The following is a 23,054-nucleotide window of genomic DNA, read 5'->3' on the forward strand; positions in this document are numbered from 1 at the left end:
CACTGTCAATCACTGGATGTCATCCGTTTTGCCCCTCAGAAAGCAGACAAGCACGCTCTGGAGAGCAAGGTGAGCTGCATGCAGTTTGACAGTGTGACCGAGCAGCTGAATAACATGCTGCAGGAGCTGCTCAGTAAGATCAGTGGTCAGGAGCAGGACTGGAACGAGATCATGGAGAAGATCTCCACAGAAATGGACTTCAAGGTGAGGAACAGACAGAACTAAATTGTGTGTCCTTGCACAGTGAGTCTTACTGATGCCCTCTGATTTAAAATGCAAACACAAACAATGAACTTTAAAGTAATTTCACATCTCTGTAGCTCTGGGTCTGTTCCAAAACTTAGTGAGCTACCTCGCTGTCTCCTGCCTACATAGGCAGCTGTCTTCTATGGCAGCATCCTATCTGAAATGAAGCCTCATAAAAGACCGATTTGGAACACTCTTCATAGGTGGCAGCTCCGCGCATCTTTCAAATAGTGCTCCTCATGCGCAACACACAGGACACTCGACTCGCAACTGATTTCAATACAGGTGATGCGAGAGAAACGACGTGATCCTTTAATGAGCATAAATACACACACTTAAAATAGTCAGTTTTGTAGCATATTAAACTGTTATTTATTGATACTTTTCAGTATTGAATAAATTGTAAGTATTTGTTATCTAAATTTCTCTTGCTCCGTCTCTTGGATTTATTTTTCTGCTGAGCTTATTGCTGTGCATTCTGGGATTGCCTACCCATGGAAGGATACATATGATGCTACCTTAGATATCTTAAGAGGAAGCATAATTAAGAGACCTACTTTTTGGAACAGCCTTCACATCGGGAGCGTGCCTATGATGTCTTAATATGCTGCCCCCGGAGGGTGCTCACTTGCTTTTGGAACAGACCCTCTGTGTCATTCAGGGTGTAAAAATGTTGGATGTTACCATCCTTGCTGACCTAAGGATTTAACTGAAGTACTCCCTGAGAGTTCAAGTAGGCTAATGTTCTAGCCTTTCAATAAATATAAGGACTCATTTTGTATATAAGATCAGAGTGAAGTGTAATGTTTGATTTAATTTAATTTAATTTTGACATAGTTAATCATATACAGCACTTTGCTGTATATTGCAAAAAAAATCATTATATTTATTCATAAACCTTATATTTATTGAGACAACAATGCTTAGGCCTTTTTATTGTATTTAACAATTGGGTGAATCATGTCTAGGTCATATTTCATGGCAAAATCAAAAGAAAGAATTAAGAAATTATATTTTGCTAAATTTTGCAAAAGATAAATATCTGGATGCATTACGCTAAGGAGAATTTGGAAGTAAAATGTGCAAAATTAATGGTCCTAAAATAGGCTTCATATTGTTTAGGAAAAATATAATTTCTTATTTTCGTTTGATTTTGGAGTAAAAACTGACCTGGACATGTTAAGGTGAGATTTACATAATTTTTTATTTTTATTTAATTTGCCATTGCCAATCTCACAGATCCCCTGCAGCTTCATGATGATCGCTTCGTAGTTCATCACCGCCCCCCGACCCCTTGCTGAGAAACCCTGTGTTAAAGAAAAACCCACAAGTACATTTTTGTCTTGCTCTGTAGTTGAACCGGATTGAGCTGGACCCTCTGAAGAAACAGCTGGATGATCACTGGAGGAGCATCCACAAGCAGCTGCAGACACCTCCAGCACCTGAGCAGGATGACGCCGCAGGACTCAGGAAGTGAGGGGCCAGATTTTTTACTTGTACAAAATTCTCTTACAATATACAGTAAGCTTAGTCTCGCCTCAGACATGGACCATTCGTGGATCATGTGATGCATATTGCCCGCACACATGGTGGAGATGGTAAGTTCCAATCTGATTGGCTGGTTTCTGCGCAATTTCGGGGGCTGGGGCCAGTGTTGGGAAAGGTCCTTTGAAACTGTAGCTTCCAAAACCACACACTACACATAACTTAAAGTAATTAAACAACAGTCAAGCTACTCTTTAAAAAAAGTAGTTAGCTACACTACAACTGCTAACAAAAGGTAGCTAACTGCAAGAAAATATTTTTAGATACATAATAATCTGATGATATTATTTAATTCTGCAATCAGTTTTAAGTGCTGACAACTGCACAAGTTAGATTTCTTGCATTGTTACTTTTGAAATGTGTCAGAGCGAAATTCATGATGCAACAGAATGCACATTGCTTTCTTAGCGGGCTCATCAAGCGGTCATTAATGTAAACTGATACATTTGTGTTGCCATTTCCGTACTTGCATAGAATAGGTTTCTGGCCTAAGTGTTTCATCAATACATTCTCATTACTTTCTCATCCATTTACTAACATGGTGGTGCTCTTATAATATGCAACATATTATGAAATCAAACCTGACTGTCTTTGTGTCCTTCTCACTTTGTCTAAGGCAATTAATGGCCCACTTTCACTGCATCTCCTGCGATCGGCCAGTGGATATGATGACACCAGGACAGTATGTATTTTTTTAGCAAGGACAACTGTAAATACTTTGAAGCTGCACACACATATTAACATATAAATAAGCAAATAAATAAATACATTCTCTTAACTAGTATTTTTGTATCAGTATTTTTTTTATCAGTATTGAAATAAATACAAGATACATTTACTGAAGAGGAAAAAATTGCATAAGATATTAAGACTTTCAGAGAATGTTTTTCATATATATATATATATACATACACGGATCAGCCACAACATTAAAACCACCTGCCTAATATTGTGTAGGTCCCCCTCTGCCGTCAAAACAGCGCCAACCCGCATCTCAGAATAGCATTCTGAGATTATATTCTTCTCACCACAATTGTACAGAGCGGTTATCTGAGTTACTGTAGACTTTGTCAGTTTGAACCAGTCTGGTCATTCTCTGTTGACCTCTCTCATCAACAAGACGTTTCCGTCCACAGAACTGCCGCTCACTGGATGTTTTTTGTTTTTGGCACCATTCTGAGTAAATTCTAGAGACTGTTGTGTGTGAAAATCCCAGGAGATCAGCAGTTACAGAAATACTCAAACCAGCCCATCTGGCACCAACAAGCTTCCAATCCTGTGGCAGCAGTGCAGTGCATTAAATCATGCAGATATGGGTCAGGAGCTTCAGTTAATGTTCACATCAACCATCAGAATGGGGAAAAAATTTGATCTCAATGATTTAGACCGTGGCATGATTGTTGGTGCCAGATGGGCTGGTTTGAGTATTTCTGTAACTGCTGATCTCCTGGGATTTTCACGTAATACATTTTCAGAGAATATATAAACACATTGGCATTTATTGTTCTGGTTTTAAGTATATTATTTTAATATTATTAAATTATTTTGATTAAATAATATTATTTTGATAATGATAATATTTTAAATAAAAAATTACTTCTTGCAGTGTAATGACTATGTTAACTTCTCTGACACTGTGAATGGTTGCAGGAATTTGGTTACTCTGCCCTCTGCCCCAGGACTGCCCACTCACAAGTCCAACCGGCCTTACACTGTGTACAAGCTGGAGCAGGTGAGACAGCACTCTAGGAGGTAAGACAAATCACAGTGAGGTCATATCCTCTTCCACTCCACTCTCAGTGCATCTTCCAGTTGTTGCAGTTGTCCAGAAGGGGGAGTCACATATCAAACTTTGGATCAGCACTGTTACACTTTACAGTTTTTCTCAATCGATTACAGTGCTCAATCGATTTGGCACATTTACTGAAACAAATTTTCAATTGTCAAAACTCTAAGTATAATCCTCACATCACGTGGTACATTCAGCACACCACTCTATGTGACCTGCAAAAGGTGATTACTCAATCAAAAGAATTAACTCATGTTTCAAATGTAAATAAATCCAGCAATGAATAAATCATTGGCATCAAAACAAAAGGTTCCTTTATTATTGCTTAAACCAAGACAGTCAAAATGCAAAGACATCTTGTCAAATGAAAGTGTGATAGTTACCCACTATGTAATATTGTCCAATTGCTAACGTTGTATATGTAGGCAGCTGAATAGTATTGATATCAAAAAGTCATGGCACATACTATACTTTCAACAAACATTTATTCAAACATTTCTCATCACTGTATGTACACACACTTTACAGCCAACCGAAAATACGTAAAGAAAGCTTGTACAAAAAAAAATATACACAATAGCAAAATTCAGGAACTACTTTATGTGCAAGAAAAAAGAAAATATGCTGTAAGTTCATCAACCTCATGGGTCTTCCAATCTCTCCTCTCTGTCTGGCCACAACATTTCATCTACATCACACCTGATATCCTCCCTTGCAATGCAACAAGGGAAAATATATTTTGGCATGACGCAGCCACCCCCTACAACAATCTGCTGTGATATCCTCACAACCAGCATCCATTGCACCCAGTAAGGACAACTGGTCATGAGGACGGTGATCATAGACCTTCCATCTCCATGCAGAAAAGAACTCCTCAGTGGGATATAGGAATGGGGAGTATGGTGGGAGAAACTCCATCAAAAAACGTGGGTGGGCAACAAACCATTCCCTGACTGTATTTGAATGATGGAAACTTACGTTGTCCCAAACTATAACATACATTGGCAGGTCATTTCTTACCAACCCCCTCTCATTCTCAGGAATGAGATCCTTGTAAAGAGTTTCCAGGAACTTGAGGAGACGTTGTGTGTTATAGGGCCCAATGATGGGAATGTGGCTGAGTACACCATTCCCACATATGGCAGCACACATTGTAATGTTCCCTCCACGCTGGCCTGGCACATCAACAGTGGCTTGGTGACCAATAATATTACGGCCATGTCTCCTGACGTTGGTCAAGTTGAATCCTGCCTCATCAACATCCACAAAAATGTGTGGGGATTCATCAGCCTCCAGCTCCAACACTCTCTATAAAAGATAAAGCAATTTAGGAAATAATTTACAGTAGATATTGTAAATCATACAGTTACACATATCCCACATTGTTGATGTGGGTGTGGTCACCCTTGGTGTTCGCTGCCACCCTCGCAACGCCACTGTGTCTTACAAAAGTGATGGGAATCATAAGGAATTTAATTCTGATTCCGCTTAACGATTACCAAACAAAAACAATACTAACTCATGAGTTTGAAACTGATTCATTTTCCTTTTTGACTGATTCATTAAAAAGAGCTTCCTCATAAGAGTCAATCATTGTATGTATGTTGTTGCATGAGGAAAATGGATGCAGCGCAAATGGATGTGCAACCTTGATCAACACACTATCATATTGTATCAATAAGGTTTGACACTTTATTGTAGACACTCATGCAGTAGCACACAGGTACAAGTTCATTATAACCAGAAGGTTGTGTTACGTTTCATTGTGCAGTGAGCGGATCCCAGAAATGACCAATTACAGTTATCTGGCCCGTAGCTGTGGGGGTAGTCATACCCTCACCTACCCCCACCACCACTACTCCCACCTCATCACCCACCTGATCCAGGCTGAAGAGGAGAGCCAGTCCATGTCCTCTGGACCACCCATACAGGTCAACATGTGATGCTACATTTACATTTATGCATTTGGCAGACGCTTTTATCCAAAGCAACTTACAGTGCACTTATTACAGGGACAATGTCCCTGGAGCAACCTGAAGTTAAGTGCCTTGCTCAAGGACACAATGGTGGTGGCTGTGGGGATTGAACCAGCAACCTTTTGCTTACCAGTTCAGTGCTTTAGTCCACTACTCCACCACCACTGATGCTGGGGTGCAAATGACAGAATCATTTGAAATCATCATATTGAAAGAACATTGAGTAGTTTAAAGGGATTAAGGGTGTTTTCTCTGTTTCTTCAAATCTTGGGTATGGATGGACAGGTCTACAAGGGCCGGATGAGCAGCAGAGCAGTCAGTACCACAGAGTCCAGACTACCCACCATCTCTCCGAGACAAGGCAAGATCTCATATTACTGTCCTAAATCAGAGCAGCATTCACCCTCAATACAAACTGTTTGCATTTATTTTTTTTTATTTATTTTTTTTTCCCTCTGTAATTCACGGGCTTCTTTTAAGATACGTTTGGGGTTGTGAGTTTGTAGACCCCTTGCAGAGTTATTAAAAAAAAAAAAAAAAAGATACAAGATTTATTTATTTTTTGTGCTGCCCTTCAGAGGCTGTGTGAGAGAATCCTCACCTGTCACGGGGGCGGGATAGTGAAGGTTTGCATGGGTTGGCCTGTTCAGGGGTCGCATGCCCTTAGTCCATGGGGCAGTGTGTTGCACTCTTGGGCATTGCTAAGTGATAGCGGCCCTCTGCAATGGTTGTGTATGGGTCAAAGCTGGCTCTCAGCATCAAATAACCACTGTTGGGAAGCACTCAAAAGTGTGGCGGATGCTGGGAAACCAAAAACCTTCAGGACCCAGAGAGTTTTCTATTAAAAACAGTGGGCAGTTTCACTGCTCAGGAAAAGCAGGGAGTTGTGCGCGGTTATCACGGACAGTTGTTTGTCACGGGGTGGCATGCTTTACTCTGGGCCAGGGGTGTGTAAACTTGTGGGTGGGTCCATTTGTGTTGATCCAGTTGCTGTTTTGTCTTGTGGGGTCAACAAGTCGACAAGTCGTGCAAGCTGATTTAAAATAAGGCAGACCATATTTTTGTCTTCAAAGAACAGAATATGTGAGGTGAAAAAAAAAGAGTAAAGAACAGTTCAAGAACAAGACTGAAAACATTTATTTCTAAAAAAAAAAAAAAAACGCATCTAATGATGCATTGTTACAAACCAACCGGCTCAAGGCAGAGTAATACGAATGAGGAGGACACAGATTGATACAGTTAACCAAAATATATTTGTTGATTTGTGATTCAAAATAACATAAGCAAGGTTGGTTTAGGAGAAGAAATAAAAGACAAAGTAAGGAACAGTAAATCAGGAAATGTAAAGAAAACCAAAAACAAATCCAAATGCTGGTGAGGCAAACAGACTGGGGAGAACGGCCTTTTTACAACCTGATCAATCCAGGACTCATTTCAGGTAAATTGTTAGACCAGTTTCTTGACTCCAGAGAGACAACCCCATCTGGTGGACAACAATAGCACCAACAACCAGAGTGGAACAAATTAGCGCAGTTACAGCATGTAACAATCAAATCTAAAGTCACACCACATTCGTAAATAAAGATGTGTCTAAAGACGCATCCAAAGTCACATCTCTAGACGTATCAAAAGACGCACGTAAAGTTGCATCTTGTCGCATTTAAAGTTTCATTTAAAGACCCATCTTAAGATGCATCTAAAGATGCATGTATATTTGCATCTAAAGACACTTCTGATGACGCGTTTAAAGTCACATCTTACAGTAAGTCGCATCTAAAGACGCATGTGAAGTCATATCTTAAGACGCATCTAAAGACATGTCTAACGTTGCATCTAAAGATATAGTTATATAGTTATTTTAATGATTTACTGGTCAAGGCCAATTTTAAGGCAACTGTATCTTTATTAAAGGGACAGTTGACCCAAAAATGAAAATTCTCTCATCATTTACTCACCCTCATGCCATCTCAGATGTGTATGACTTTCTTTCTTCTGCAGAACACAAATGAAGATTTTTAGAAGAATATTTCTGCTCTGTTGATCCTCACAATGCAAGTGAATTGTGACCAGAACTCAGAAGGACCAAACAGCACATAAAAGCAGCATAAAAACCTTCACTTTCATTTGTGGAACGTGGAAGTGACTTTCACTTTCACATTCAGCCACCTACTGGTTGGGGCTGGTCAAAGGTGGAGATTTATAGTAAAAAAGGACTTAAATATTGATCTGATTCTCACCCACACTTTTCATTTAGCGTCTGAAGACATGGATTTAAATCACTGGAGTCATATGAATTACTTTCATGATGCCTTTATGTGCTGTTTGCACCTTCTGAGTTCTGGTCACCATTTACTTGCATTGTATTGACCAAAAGAGCTGAAATATTCTTCTAAAAATCTTCATTTGTGTTCAGCAAAAGAAAGAAAGTCATACACATCTGGGATGGCATGAGGGTGAGTAAATGATGAGAGAATTTTAAATTTTGGGTCAACTATTCCTTTAAGGCAATTGTTTTCATCTGAGAAAACTTTCAGCAAGCTGGGACTAATTACTTATGCAAATGACATATTTTTAGGTTTTTGTTTTTTCATTACAAATATGAAATATGAATAGAAAATTATTTTTATTTCTATGCTTAGTGAATAAAATATCACAGATTCCAGTAACTCTAACTCTCTCATTTAATTGATCTGTAATTCAGTAAGATGAGAGAATTGGTTAATAACAAACTGTTATGTGAAAACAGTTGAATGGTTGATGCTTGTGTCAGAGGCTGTTCGTTGACGGTAGAAGTTGCTATTGTGTCCATGACAATATCCAGAAGGGGCTTCCTGGCCCTGATCAAGACTCTGTTACACTGGGGCCTGGGTAGCTCAGCGAGTATTGACGCTGACTACCACCCCTGGAGTCACGAGTTCGAATCCAGGGCGTGCTGAGTGACTCCAGCCAGGTCTCCTAAGCAACCAAATTGGCCCGGTTGCTGGGGAGGGTAGAGTCACATGGGGTAACCTCCTCGTGGTCACTATAATGTGGTTCTCGCTCTCGGTGGGGTGCGTGGTGAGTTGTGCGTAGATGCCACTGAGAATAGCGTGGGCATCCACACGTGCTATGTCTCCGTGGTAACGTGCTCAACAAGCCACGTGATAAGATGCGCGGGTTGACGGTCTCAGACGTGGAGGCGACTGAGATTCATCCTCCGCCACTCAGATTGAGATGAGTCACTATGCCACCACAAGGACTTAGGAATTGGGCATTACAAATTGGGGAGAAAAGAAAAAAAAAAAAAAAAAAAAAACTCTATTACACAACACATCTTAACTATGATCGCATCACAATGTCCGTCTCTACCCTTGGCCCACTTGCTGCTCATCTCGCAACAAACATCTGGAAGACTGCATCTGGGCTGGGGTGGTTGAAGAAGGGCCAGAGAGGGAGCAGAAGAGAGAAAAATAAAGATGTCAGTGAAACCAAATGTGTAGCATTCATGTTTTTTAAAGGAATAAAGTTATATTCAATGAATAAAAACTTAATTACAGTCTTTTCTTCACACAAAGCTATCATATGGCTTCAGAAGACTTCGACTATAGGGTACAAGTCATATGGACTACTTATGATGCTTTAATGGTGTTTTTTCTTTTGAAAGACATAGTCAACATGAACTGTTGTTGAATGGAAAAGATCTACATTTTAGTTCAGGATTAGGGGTGAACAGGGCTGCTGAAGTGTAGGGTGGGCAGTAGGGCTGAGAATGGACTTGAACAATGGGGGATGGGGGACTTGTTTAACGTTCCTTGCCGGAAAGAATTGAACATTTCTGTGTTACATAATAGCAGAGCTGCAATCAGAAACCATCTGGAAGTGAGAATAGACCTGGAGGAGAACTGGACTCAGGTCTTTGCCCTTCATTTTATCGTTTATTCAGAGAAACAGCTGAAATTCAAAAGAATTAGGTTTCAGATGAGCTTTGTCATGCTTGACAGAGCTAAAGTTTGACAGCTAGTGCATGTGATGTAGTAAAGAAGTGATTTATGAGCCGATGGGTTCATTGTTTAAGGTCAAACGTTGTCCTATTCCTAATAGAGCACAACAGTTGGGTTCTGATTTTATTTTAATTTTGTATAATCCCATCCCAAAAAAAAAAACGATTTGAGCAATAATGTATAAACCTTTCAAGACAAACCTGCCTTGATGTTGTTAATCGATGGTATATGCTTCTGTAGAAGACATGTCTATGTGATTTTAACATGATTTTAAAAAAATAGCTTGATTACTGAATTTTTGGTGAAAAACTACACTACCCATAATCCTGAAGAGCGATCAGCCAATCAGCGACATCACTGTTAGCATGGAAGCAGGAACAGTACATGCCCATTAAGCATTGCGACTGACGTAATCAAGTCGCGCTTCCTGCACTCTCAATCAACTTGTATATGTGCATATATTTAAATATTTTGCAATGAAATAAAAATATATTGTATTTTTATACTTATATGTGTATTTTTATATTTTTATACTATTTGATTTACGTAATTTATGGGATGAGTAGTTTATTCTATTATGAAGAGTTTACTGTAAGTACACAGTCTTGTACCTTTGTCTTTTTTTCTGATTTTCAGTTGGCATTTTTTTCCAATGCTCCTGTAGCTCAACCTGTGTGACATGGAGCTGTCAATGCCATGGTTACGGGTTCAAGTCCAGAGAACATATGCTCAAAAAAAATTTATAGCTTGAATGCACTAAGTTTTGCAAGCCCTTTCGACATTTAATCACGTGCAGGATATGAATTACTGATTCTAGAAAAAAATGATACATTATAGAAAAAATACTACTGCTTGATATCAGCAGTTGAATTGCTACTAGTGAAAGTACAAATTCTTAATTTCAGTAATTACGTTTGCATTAATGAAAATGGTTATTCTTGATATGAAAAATATGTCATTCCTTGCGGAAATACCCACCCTTGACATAAAAAAGGAATTTCAACCAGTAAAAAACATATTTTTTGATATCTGTAACTGCATTTTCACAAGTAAAAATTTCACAATGATCTGCCGTTCACTCCTTTTCAAAACTAAATTAGATATCTAAAATTAATTGCTCTATAATAATTGAAAATGGTCATTATTTTAGATCTCTAAATTAATTTTTTATGTTACATTCAACGTTTATTGATATCTGGAAATATATTTAAGATGTCAATAAATTGAAGAGTAATTAAATAAATCTTAAAAGACTTTGTTACTAGTTACAATAACATTACAGATAGGCCGATCTGAAAGTAACATCGGCATTAGTGAAAAACAAATAACCGATTTTAAAAAGGATAATTTTCACTAATTGTAATTCCATTGTTGATATCTGGAATGGGCATTTGCACTAGTAACAATGTAATTATTAATAACAAAAATTAACATTTTTACTTGTAAGAAGTACATAGCTGGGGTGCCTGGGTAGCTCAGTGATTATTGAAGCTGACTACCACACCTGGAGTCATGAGTTCAAATCCAGGGTGTGCTGAGTGACTCCAGCCAGGTCTCCTAAGCAACCAAATTGGCCCGGTTGCTAGGGAGGGTAGAGTCACTTGGGGTAACCTCCTTGTGGTCGCTATAATGTGGTTCTCGATCTCGGTGGGGCGCGTGGTGAGTTGTGCGTGGATGCCGCTGAGAATAGCATGGGCCTCCACACGTGCTACATCTCCATGGTAACACACTCACCAAGCCATGTGAAAAGATGTGCGGATTGACGGTCTCGGATGCGGAGGCAACTGAGGTTCATCCTCTGCCACCCGGATTGAGGCAAGTCACTACGCCACCACAAGGACTTAAAGCGCATTGGGAATTGGGCATTCCAAATTGAGGAGAAAATCAAAAAAAGAAAAAGAAGTACATAGCTGATGTGTATTTGAAGTATCAAGTAGTATGAAATTAATTATAGATATCTGTAATTGCATTTTGAACAGGAGTGAATAACAGTTCATTGTGAAATTCTACTAGAGAAAATGCAGTTACAGAAATAAAAAAATACGGCTTTTACTACAGTATGTGTATCAGCTATCAAGAATGTGTTTTTCTGCAAGTGATGATGGCATCTTTGATATCAAGAATAAACATTTTACTACTGCAACCTAGTTACTAATATCAAGAATTGGCATTTTAACTAGTGAAAACTGATTTGTAAAAATATATAATCAGCCACTCGCAGTCCCAGAGGTCCAGTGGAGTGTGGAAGTCCAGCACATCCACAGAGTGCCAAAACTCAGCGCAGCAGCTCAGGTGGGTTATAAAGAGCCCATGAATGCTGCATGCTGATCTTAAATACAGTCACTGCATTTAGGAATGAACCTGTTGAAGCTGTTTACAACTCAAGCCTTTTTAACTATGAGGTTAACACTTAGATGGTTGGGAACACTTAGATTGCTGCTCCTGACCTTTGTGTCTAAGTTGGGGTTTCATGGTCCCACAGGGTTCAAGGTCTATATGTTGGCCTATTTGTTGATTTTAACCCTGAAATGAACTTTGTTATAAATAGATAGAGGTCAAAACAGTCAAAAGTAAGCAAAGAAAGTTTTTCTGGGTAGCTCTGAACTTGGTGAACCTCAATACATTTTACTTCTACTTTTTTGTAAGTCGCTTTTAGTGCCTGATAAATGTCAAAATGTTACGTCCCCCAACTGTACCTCATGCAGTTGTGATCATAAGTCAGTGGTCTGTCATCTTTAACCTTTCACCTCTGTCTCCATACTTCCACAGCTTCCAGTAGCTCAGTCCAAGAGTGGCCCATGTCCTCCATGGACTGTCTGTCCCCGGGCATCACGCTCCAGTCCTCATTCCATGACACCACCACCGAGCCCAAACAAGGACTGGCGCTCCACAAAGACCTCAGCCAATCAGAGGACAAGCCGGTGACATCACTGTAGACCTCGTCAAATAGCAGCTGCTCCATTGTTTGAATAGATCATTTACAGCAGTGGGAGGTGTGAGCTCTGTTTGTGTACAGAGGGGATTGTGAACATGTGGCTTTGAAATAAATATACAGTGCATCCGAAAAGTATTCACAGCGCTTCACTTTTTCCACATTTTGTTATGTTACAGCCTTATTCCAAAATGGATTAAATTCATTATTTTCCTCAAAATTCTACAAACAATACCCCATAACAACAACTTGAAAGATGTTTGTTTGAAATCTTTGCAAATTTATTAAAAATAAAAAACGAAAAAAAAAATCACATGTACATAAGTATTCACAGCCTTTGCCATGACACTCAAAATTGAGCTCAGGTGCATCCTGTTTCCACTGATCATCCTTGAGATGTTTCTACAACTTGATTGGAGTCCACCTGTGGTAAATTCAGTTGATTGGACATGATTTGGAACGGCACACACTGTCTATATAAGGTCCCACAGTTAACAGTGCATTTCAGAGCACAAACCAAGCCATGAAGTCCAAGGAATTGTCTGTAGACCTCCGAGACAGGATTGTATCGAGGCACAGATCTGGGGAAGGGTACAGAAAAATTTCTGCAGCATTGTAGGTCCCAATGAGCACAGTGGTCTCCATCATCCGTAAATGGAAGAAGTTTGGAACCACCAGGACTCTTCCTAGAGCTGGCTGCCTGGCCAAACTGAGCGATCGGGGGAGAAGGGCCTTAGTCAGGGAGGTGACCAAGAACCCAATGGTCACTCTGACAGAGCTCCAGCATTTCTCTGTGGAGAGAGGTGAACCTTCCAGAAGAAAAACCATCTCTGCAGCACTCCACCAATCAGGCCTGTATGATAGAGTGGCCAGACGGAAGCCACTCCTCAGTAAAAGGCACATGACAGCCCGCCTGGTCTGATGAAACAAAGATTGAACTCTTTGGCCTGAATGGCAAGCGTCATGTCTGGAGGAAACCAGGCACCACTCATCACCTGGCCAATACCATCCCTACAGTGAAGCATGGTGGTGGCAGCATCATGCTGTGGGGATGTTTTTCAGCGGCAGGAACTGGGAGACTAGTCAGGATCGAGGGAAAGATGAATGCAGCAATGTACAGAGACATCCTTGATGAAAACCTGCTCCAGAGCGCTCTGGACCTCAGACTGGGGCGAAGGTTCATCTTCCAACAGGACAACGACCCTAAGCACACAGCGAAGATAACAAAGGAGTGGCTACAGGACAACTCCTTTTGGACAACCCGATTGAACATCTCTGGAGAGATCTGAAAATGGCTGTGCACCGACGCTCCCCATCCAACCTGATGGAGCTTGAGAGGTCCTGCAAAGAAGAATGGGAGAAACTGCCCAAAAATAGGTGTGCCAAGCTTGTAGCATCATACTCAAAAAGACTTGAGGCTGTAATTGGTGCCAAAGGTGCTTCAACAAAGTATTGAGCAAAGGCTGTGAATACTTACGTACATGTGATGTTTTTTTAATTTTATTTTATTTATTTATTTTTTTCGTTTTTTATTTTTAATAAATTTGCAAAGATTTCAAACAAACTTCTTTCACGTTGTCATTATGGGGTATTGTTTGAAGAATTTTGAGGAAAATAATGAATTTAATCCATTTTGGAATAAGGCTGTAACATAACAAAATGTGGAAAAAGTGAAGCACTGTGAATACTTTCCGGATGCATTGTATACAAGATTCATTAAATATTTGTATGCATATTTGTCAGTCATATTAAATATGCAGTGTTTGTCTTAAAGGGATAGTTCACCAAAAAATTTAAATTCTCTCATCATTTACTCACCCTCATGCCATCCCAGATGTGTATGACTTTCTTTCTTCTGCTGAACACAAATGAAGATTTTTAGGAGAATATTTCAGCTCTGTAGGTCCATACAATGCAAGTGAATGGTGACCAGAACTTTGAATCTCCAAAAAGCACATAAAGGAAACATAAAAGTAATCCATACGACTCCAGTATTTTAAATCCATGTCTTCAGAAGCGTTATAAGTGTGGGTGAGAAACAGATCAATATTTAAGTACTTTTTTACTATAAATCTCCACTTTCATTTCTACATTCACATGCTTCTTATGTAATGTACATTATAGTAATGATGGACATACAGTATATTGATCTTTTTCTCACCCACACCTTTCACATTGCTACTGAAGACATGGATTAAACCACTGGAGTCGTATGAATAACTTTTATGCTTCTATGAATAAATTTATTTGTTTTTCAGACATGTAATCATTGTTTAATTGTAAGCTCTGTTTTGTGTGGACAGTAACTCCATTTAGGTTCTTTTTCACGCTGTTTCTAATGTAGTGTTTTGATTTTGAAGCAGTCTGAGGTCAAAGACACACACTGTCAGAATACATACTGTATGTGTCATATAGACCACACACTTTCTGTACCGGTTCACAGACCTCATTTCCAAATCACTGTTCACCATGCTTTTGTACTTCCCATGACACAGTGAGCAGTTCATGACATTCACGTAGCAAAAGTCTTCTACAATACATGAGATTTGGAGCAGAGTCTAAAAAAAAAATAAATACTCATTTGATTACACACGTACAGCAATGATCCTGTGTTTATGTGTTGACAAGCTAACATCAGTGATGCATTATAGTTAACATGCAGTTTCATAGTTGCACTGGAGTCACTAACATTATTTTAACAGTGAATAATGAACATGACCATTTTATTAGAGAACTATTCCTTTAACTATAACAGTGCAATGGACAAGATGTGTTAGGCGTATGAAATTGCACAAGAAATTTGTAAAGATGTCCTGGTTTCTGACACGTAATCATTGTGTAATTGTTAAGCCAGCAGCTTGAGTGTGTTAACATACCGAGACGGTTACAAAACCATTGTTTATCGGAAGGGGGTTGCTGTTGCAGCACAATTAATCCACACTTTTGAGTTACACTGCCAGACAAAAGTCTAGACTCATGCTGAATTTATGTTGGTAGTGTATGCTTAGGTTAGGGATTACACTTTAAAGACAACAGAACCACAGAACCACACTAGTCATTAAATCATTTATTATGACCTTAATAAAAACACAATGACCTCCAAAATGGTTTCAGATCATAGCTTTTTTGTCAGACATATAAATACAAATCTCAACAAGGGAAAAGAACAGAAAATACAGGAGGGAAATGAATACAAAAGGCTGTTTGCTAAGAATGTCTTATTCTTGATGATGAAGGAATCAGTCAGCACTCCTGCCTCTTAATGATTCACTGTGTATGTTGTTCATCAAAGCCACAGTCTAAACAAACAAGAACCCCAAGAATCTAATCGTCCGCCAATGGTGTCCGTGACATCATATGGTCTTACAACTAGAGCGAGACTGTTGATCTGAGATGGGTGACATTGCAACTGTTCAAACAGTCAATGCTTCTGCCTTCCAGAGCTTGAGAGAATGACATTTGAGAGTATTAGCCCTGTTGCCATGGGGCTTCAGCCCAAGCCCGGCTATCCTTACAGAGCAACAGCTGAATAAAATTGACACCGTTCCAGCCTCAAGGCACTGGTTTGGCAGTTGGAGATGTTGAGCGATTGCCGTTTGCGAGATTATATAGACAGAGTTCAGATTCTCAGTTTTTACACCGATGCAGAATGCGACACCAAAATAATCCCAGAGGGAAATGACCTACTTCCCAGATGCCCACAACACTTATTTTTCCCCTATGTAGACCAACAAGTTTCTTTCTACAAGATAAATGACAGAAACCAGATGCAACTGAAGGCCTGCAATCTCGTTCTGTTGACGTTTTCCAAAAACTGTGCATACTTTTCACATTTCACATGCTTTCTATTCATTTTGGGGGCATAAAACAGAAGCTGTTTATGGTTAAATGAAAATGGCTAATGCTCAAAATCGTTCTTCAATGGATCTAAGTCAGAGTGCATGTTTTATTTAATTTGGCACGAATTAAAACAAAGCTATGAAGTACAGACGTACAGTGCGTTCAAAGGGCCTCATTCACGAAACATGAGCAGAATTATTTTTTTTGTGTGCAAATAGTTGTAAAATCTGACAAAAGAATGGTTGAGCTGAATAAATTTAGGTGTAAATCCTCCTTAAAAGCATTCTAACATAAATTGACACTTTCAATTGGAACACGAGTAGAAAGAACGTCTGCTTAAATCCTTCGTAAACCAATCTTTTGTAAACTGATGCATTCAGTTGAAACGAATAGAACAAGTGTCTGCGTAAAGCTAATCTTTCGTAAATTTACGAATTCAATTGAAACACGAGTAGAATAAATATCTGCGTAAATTCTTCGTAAAACCATTCTTTCGTAAATTGACGAATTCAACTGAAACACGAGTAGAATGAATATCTGCGTAAATCCTTCGTAAAACCATTCTTTCGTAAATTGACGAATTCAATTGAAACAAGAGTAGAATGAATATCTGCGTAAATCCTTCGTAAAACCATTCTTTCGTAAATTGACGAATTCAATTGAAACAAGAGTAGAATGAATGTCTGCGTAAATCCTTCGTAAAACCATTCTTTCGTAAATTGACACATTCAATTGAAACACGAGTAGAATGAATATCTGCGTAAATCCTTCGTAAAACCATTCTTTCGTAAATTGACGAATTCAATTGAAACAAGAGTAGAATGAATATCTGCGTAAATCCTTCGTAAAACCATTCTTTCGTAAATTGACACATTCAATTGAAACAAGTAAACAACTTTTACACCAAAATTCATTCTGCTCATGTTTATATTCAATCTGGCAATTTTTTAAAGAAAGGCTTTATGATTGGTTGTTACAAACAATAGGCCACACTCATGAAACAAAAAGAAAACGAATTTGTGTAAAGCGAATCCCCAAGAATAGATTTACGAAAAATGTACACAAATTTGTTTTGCAAGTGTAGTAGCTCAATGTGCCAATTTATGCAAGAATGTTTTTATCAACGGTTGTTACGAACAACAGGCCTTATTCATGAAATGCATTTGTGCAAATTTTACACTTTTACTCATGTTACGCGAACGAGGGCTAATGGGTTTCATGTCCAAAAAAAAACAAAAACAAAAACAAAAAAAAAAAACGTTTTTTTTTAAATCATGTTTCATTTGAGTTTTGTCCACTGGAATTTTTTGGACACATTTTAAATGGTTTACGGTCTTAATAACCAACACCAAGGTACACAACAGTACAACATATTGAACAGGCTGTACATTTATTCCTCACAGCCTCATTTTCATTTGCTTCAAATCAAACATGGTCCACCCTGACTAAGGTCCATTCTGAACCACAACTAATCTGAATGACCGCAACATTGATTGTCTTTAATGAACTTATGAAAGGAAAGGTGACATCATGCAAAAATAAAACAAGAAACATGTCATCAAACTCCCACTGGCAATCAATGTTCTGATCTGGGGTCGGCCTTCCCGCTTTACATTGCAATCAGTAGGACACAAATGCCAATAAATGATACTAGATCAGTTCTCTTCCACCTGAGATGTCTGAGCCAAGTCTGATCAGTTTCAGACACCTCATTCAGCAATGATCATGAGGTATTTGAGCCCTCCATCGCTGCAGCTCACACAGAGAGCTCATTCAGCCGTTGAGAGGTACGATCAGGCCACGGCTGGAGCAGAGGTAGGTGGAGCTGAGCTTTACTCTGCCGGTTGTGTGGATACATAGAGCTTGTGACCTCCAAACTTTAGACCTTTCATTAGCTTTACAATTTAAACAAGATTGCACTAGTATATTTAGTTTTCTAGGGTCAAAAAACAACACTTAAATCACTGCAAAAAAAAAAATTTAAAAAAAATATATATATATATATCTTAATCAGTATTTTTGCTTTATTTTTCAATAAAAATACCTCAACTTCCTTAAAACAAAATTTACTTAAAATGCAAAATTGGATGAGGTATCAAAACTTGTTTTCAGAGAACATATCTCAGATTTTTTTTCAAGTTTATTTTTCTTAACCCACTAGAAATGGGTTTTCTTTCTTATTCCAAGCATAAATCTAACAAAATGTGTGTGGTTTCATGCTAAACCAAGGAAATGGGGGCAGAAATTTTCTCTGAAAGATGTATTCTTACCTAAAGATGAATAATGCGTTCTTATTCTAAAGATGCAAGTCTTACCTTACACAAATTTGCTAGTAAAAGTATTTTAAGTATTTGTAGTTAGTATAATTACTAGAAAACAAGACTAACATACTGTTTCTGAATAAAATACTGATTAAGAAAGATTTTTATTTTGCAGTGTTCAATCTTGACTCTAGGCTCGCAAATTGTTGTGGAGAAATACAAAGTTTAAACATAAAAAGCATTCCTGATTTTACTGCGTACATGCTAAAAGTTGGGGATATATCAAGCAAAAAAACAAAAAAAAACTTTGCATTCATACTAAATAACCAAATTAAATAGACAGTGTTGTGATGGCTGGGCTCATTTGAATAAATTCTCCCCAGAATTATTGCAAACTCTTCACATTCACTCATTTTTATAACTTTTCCACTTATATCTTGACCAAAAAAATCCACTTGATTTTTATTGTCTGAGGCCATGCACCCATTGAAAATGTGCGTCTTTAACAAATATATGATGTGATGTATCATCATATAATAGTCTCATTAAGAATTCAATCGACAATATCTCTACAGAAATGTCCTTCTGATGCATTCTGGGATGGAAAACATGACCACCATGATATGAGATTCAGTCTTCTCGTTTGTCAGACGTTTATTGCGAGTGTTTTTTTTGCTGACACAGCACTATAGAGGATACAGTCAGAGTACAGAAGAACAGAAGACCAGTCCAATCTCACACTTACACGCGTACAAACTCTCATAAAATCTTCCTGTCCGTGCACAGCTGGCTCCGTGTCTTTTCTTCTGCTGTAAGCAGAAAACGAGATTGGGCTTCAGAGATTGGGTCTCTGAAGCTGCGCCACCTCTTTATATCTTTTTTTTTTATAATAGTGGTTCTTCCCAGGCTTGGACAGAACTTAAATTGACAATAGATAAAAAGAACAAATCAAGATCTCCAAAACAAGAGCGATTGTTCATTTTCTTTTAGAAAATAGAAAGAAAGAGTACCATGTCTTTCCCCTTGGCTATCCACAGTCTTTCAATTCCCAAGATCACGTCCCGCCCCGTTAAACTGTGTATCAACGCCCCAATTTACACTTCCGGCCCTCCCTGGTTCACCCCTAACCTCAGAGTCTCATCTCTGGCCATGCAGAGCTGAAATGACGGGTGTTTGCTGCCCGTTGGCGGGCTGGGAGACGGGCGGCCACGTGGGCAGCTGGTGCATGTGATGGTGGTGGTGATGGAGTGTGTGGTGGCCTGTGGGTGAGGACGGGGGTAGCCAGACGGGCTGGTGGCTGGGGGGCGACGCCGCCCAGAAAGAACCAAATCCCTGAGCGGGGGAGTGAGGAGGCGGAGAGCACGCCATGGACACCTGGGCAGAGGATCCGCTGCCATTGCCGCCTGTGCATTCAGACGCCCGCAGCTTCGAGAACATGGTGATGGCATCGGGGAAGTTGGGTGGCGTGGCCGGAGTGTTGCGTGGAGTACACATCTAAACAAAACAGACACAAACATCAACTTCATGCAAGACATGCTGCTGAATACATAAAATCCCCCTGAAGCAGATCTAGACAAGTGGTGCTGGGGAGGAGGAGGGTTTCAGAGAGAAATCGCTCGTTGCATGCTGCAGTGAAACCGGTTTACCTGCAAACATCTGATGCAATTTAAATGTTAGACATCTAGTACGCAAGTTGACTGGCTAACAGATTACATGTCAAAGTGTGGAGTGGTGGTGGCGTAGTGGACTAAAGCACTGAACATGTACGCAGAAGGTTGTTGGTTCAATCCCCACATCCACCACCATTGTGTCCTTGAGCAAGACACTTAACTCCAGGTTGCTCCAGGGGGACTGTCCCTGTAATAAGGGCACTGTAAGTCGCTTTGGATAAAAGCGTCTGCCAAATGCATAAATGTAAATGTCAAAAAATTAAAAACAAAGTACTGTGTGGACCTTTAAAGAATCAAGGTTTCTTGCACTAAAACAGTCATAATTTTGTTTTTCATTATTTATCATTATTTTCAAGCCACTCTCTAACCCTGATAATTCAAAAGGCTTTTTGTGCAACTGTACCTTGAAGACTATATATAAACTCCCTCTGTAATGAGAGGCTAAACAATGAATACTGGCATAAAAACTGCTTTAATGTCATGAAAATAATGTCACAGTGCAACAAAAACCTTAATGATCCTGAAATGTACTTAATTTCTTTAAAGAAAAAATAATTTCTCTTTTTATTATGGGGGTGAAATATGACCCTTGATCTTGACAGGTTTTGTGAGATTCACCTGAATACTGGAGTTTATATTTAAATACGGGTGGTCATATATGAATGTGCTTATGATTGTAATATCAAGACCGTGGCAATAAAAAAAAAAAAAAAGGAAATTCTACAAACCTAGTCTTAGTAAATGGTCTTGGTGTACTGGGGAGGGAACATTAGAGTATGTCTACTAGTACTTCAACTCCTTAAGGTCCCGGCACACTCGAGGTGAAGTGCTTTTTCGTTCTTCGCTCGGAGCCAAAAAGAAGTTAGAAACAGCTGAGCAACGTCATACTGTTTGCTAACATTTAGAAACCAGCCACGCCGTTGGGGGAGGCGTTTAGAGAAGCATTTAAATATGATGACGCTCAAGACTACATGAAAATCCTTTTCTAATATGTCATTAAAATGTGATATCGATGATTTCATGCCTCATTCTATGAATAGAATTCACACAAGATTGGTAAAAGAAGCCGTATTAACTTTCTTTTTGACCAGATTTTGTTTCAAATGACATCATACTCGTTCGTTCGATTTTGTTGGAACTGTGCAGCGGCATTCATTTTAAAAAAAAAAAGCAAGAAAAGTCCTGTTTTCATTACACATCCTCTTTAAATTGATTCCGAGGTGTTCATGTAGGACATCTTCCCCGCCATAAACCATATGTCTGACGTGAGGTTCGTCATCATCTCAAATAGATGCATATAAATCAACTCCAGATAAGACTTTATGAAAAAGACTTGGACCTCTTAAACAAAAGGCCACAGTCAGTAAACAGGTCAGGAGTTTATGCTGTGCCCACAGCAGTCTGAGGACATGAGCGTTTGTGAACAGCATTGTGCTGCTGAGCATCAGTCCCATGATTCCTATAAAGTTTGTACTGGTGGGCCTATCCTCTCTCAGCTGTATGTGTGTTATGAAAGAAACTAGGCCACATAATTGACAGCAATTTCAGGTCCTGATAACTTTTCCTTTAATAACCACAACACACACACAGAGATCAGGTGACTGTAATAAAAGTAGGAAGAGTCTGCCTTCACAAGAGTTTACAGAGCTTTATTTATAGCTGCCATGCTGCCAGTCAACGGGACAAACACATATCAACCAATCTGTCTATAAAATAGGCCATCCTAACAGCAGCCTCAGTGTGAATATAAACATGGAAAAGGTCAGAACTTCACCATGAATTGAGATAAAGCAGCCAGGTGTGGCTGTTGCTGTAGGCCTCCTCAGTGTTGACACAAACACCATTTAGTTAAAGGGACAGTTCACCCAAAAATGAAATTTCTCTCATCATTTACTCACCCTCATGCCATCCCAGATGTGTTTGACTTTCTTTCTTCTGCAGAACACAAATGAAGATTTTTAGAAGAATATTTCAGCTCTTTTGGTCAATACAATGCAAGTAAATGAGTGCCAAAATTTTGAAGTAACAAAAAGGCAGCATAAAAGTAACCCATAAGACTCCAGTGGTTAAATCCATGTCTTCAGAAGCAATATAATAGGTGTGGGTGAGAATCCAATCACTTTTACATTCATCTTCTTGTGTTTTTGGGGATTCACATTCTTCATGCATATCGCCCCCTACTGGGCAGGGATGAGAATTTATAGTAAAAAAAGGACTTAAATATTGATCTTTTTCCTCACCCACACCGATCATATCACTTCTGAATTATGGGTTAAACCACTGGAGTCTTATGGACTACTTTTATGCTGCCTTTATGTGATTTTTGGACATTCAGAGTTCTGGTCACCATTCACTTGCATTGTGTGGACCTATAGCACTTAGGTATTCTACTAAAAATCTTAATTTGTGTTCTGCAGAAGAAAGAAAGTCATACACATCTGGGAGGAAATGAGGGTGGGTAAATGATGAGGCAATTTTCATTTTTGGGTCAACTATTCCTTTAACTGTACATTCTTCAGTAAAACTATGCACTTCTAACAGATTTTTAGATCACATCCACACTAATACGTTTTAGTTTGAAAATGCACTGATTTCACTAGAGCGCCGTTTTCCTCCACCAAAAACTGAGACTTTTGAAAATGCTCACTCTAACTACATACTTTGAGAAATGGTAGGAACCTGACAATTTAGTTTTCAAACAGAAATGTATTAGAATGGATGTGGCCTAATGCGTTTTCTTTTGAAAGCGCATTCATTTTGGTACGTTTACGCCTTTCATCCACATTAGAACGGCATTTATAGTATATCATTGGCC

General features: G+C 39.0%; 2 protein-coding genes across 4 annotated transcripts in view; one reads left to right on the top strand and one right to left on the bottom strand.

Annotated features, from left to right (window-relative positions):
• Nucleotides 1–69: 69 nt before the first annotated feature.
• Nucleotides 70–12,592, top strand: LOC127450401 (glutamine-rich protein 2-like). The gene is made up of 7 exons (XM_051714490.1): nt 70–204; nt 1,601–1,719; nt 2,408–2,473; nt 3,442–3,543; nt 5,352–5,511; nt 5,842–5,917; nt 12,306–12,592. The coding sequence occupies exons 1-7, from the start codon at nt 79–81 to the stop codon at nt 12,470–12,472; spliced, it is 816 nt and encodes a 271-aa protein (XP_051570450.1). The 5' UTR covers nt 70–78; the 3' UTR covers nt 12,473–12,592.
• LOC127450403 (UBA-like domain-containing protein 2) overlaps nt 3,904–23,054 on the bottom strand; it is a 38,152-nt gene continuing 19,001 nt past the window's right edge. For 2 of the 3 annotated variants that reach the window (XM_051714494.1, XM_051714493.1), the window contains one exon: nt 15,521–20,063. In XM_051714494.1, coding sequence (XP_051570454.1) covers nt 19,707–20,063 — 357 coding nt within the window. In that variant the 3' untranslated portion in view covers nt 15,521–19,706. Of the gene's footprint in view, nt 4,889–15,520; nt 20,064–23,054 lie in introns of those variants that run through there. The other variant, XM_051714492.1, reaches the window with a different exon arrangement.

This window comes from Myxocyprinus asiaticus, chromosome 13, assembly GCF_019703515.2.
Source record: "Myxocyprinus asiaticus isolate MX2 ecotype Aquarium Trade chromosome 13, UBuf_Myxa_2, whole genome shotgun sequence".
NCBI lineage: Eukaryota > Metazoa > Chordata > Actinopteri > Cypriniformes > Catostomidae > Myxocyprinus > Myxocyprinus asiaticus.

Coding starts and splice junctions, on each gene's coding strand:
- LOC127450401 (XM_051714490.1), top strand. CDS start 79: ATGCAGTTTGACAGTGTGACCGAGCAGCTGAATAACATGCTGCAGGAG. Junction 2,474..3,441: donor GATATGATGACACCAGGACA/GTATGTATTTTT, acceptor GAATGGTTGCAG/GAATTTGGTTACTCTGCCCT. Junction 3,544..5,351: donor GTGAGACAGCACTCTAGGAG/GTAAGACAAATC, acceptor TTCATTGTGCAG/TGAGCGGATCCCAGAAATGA.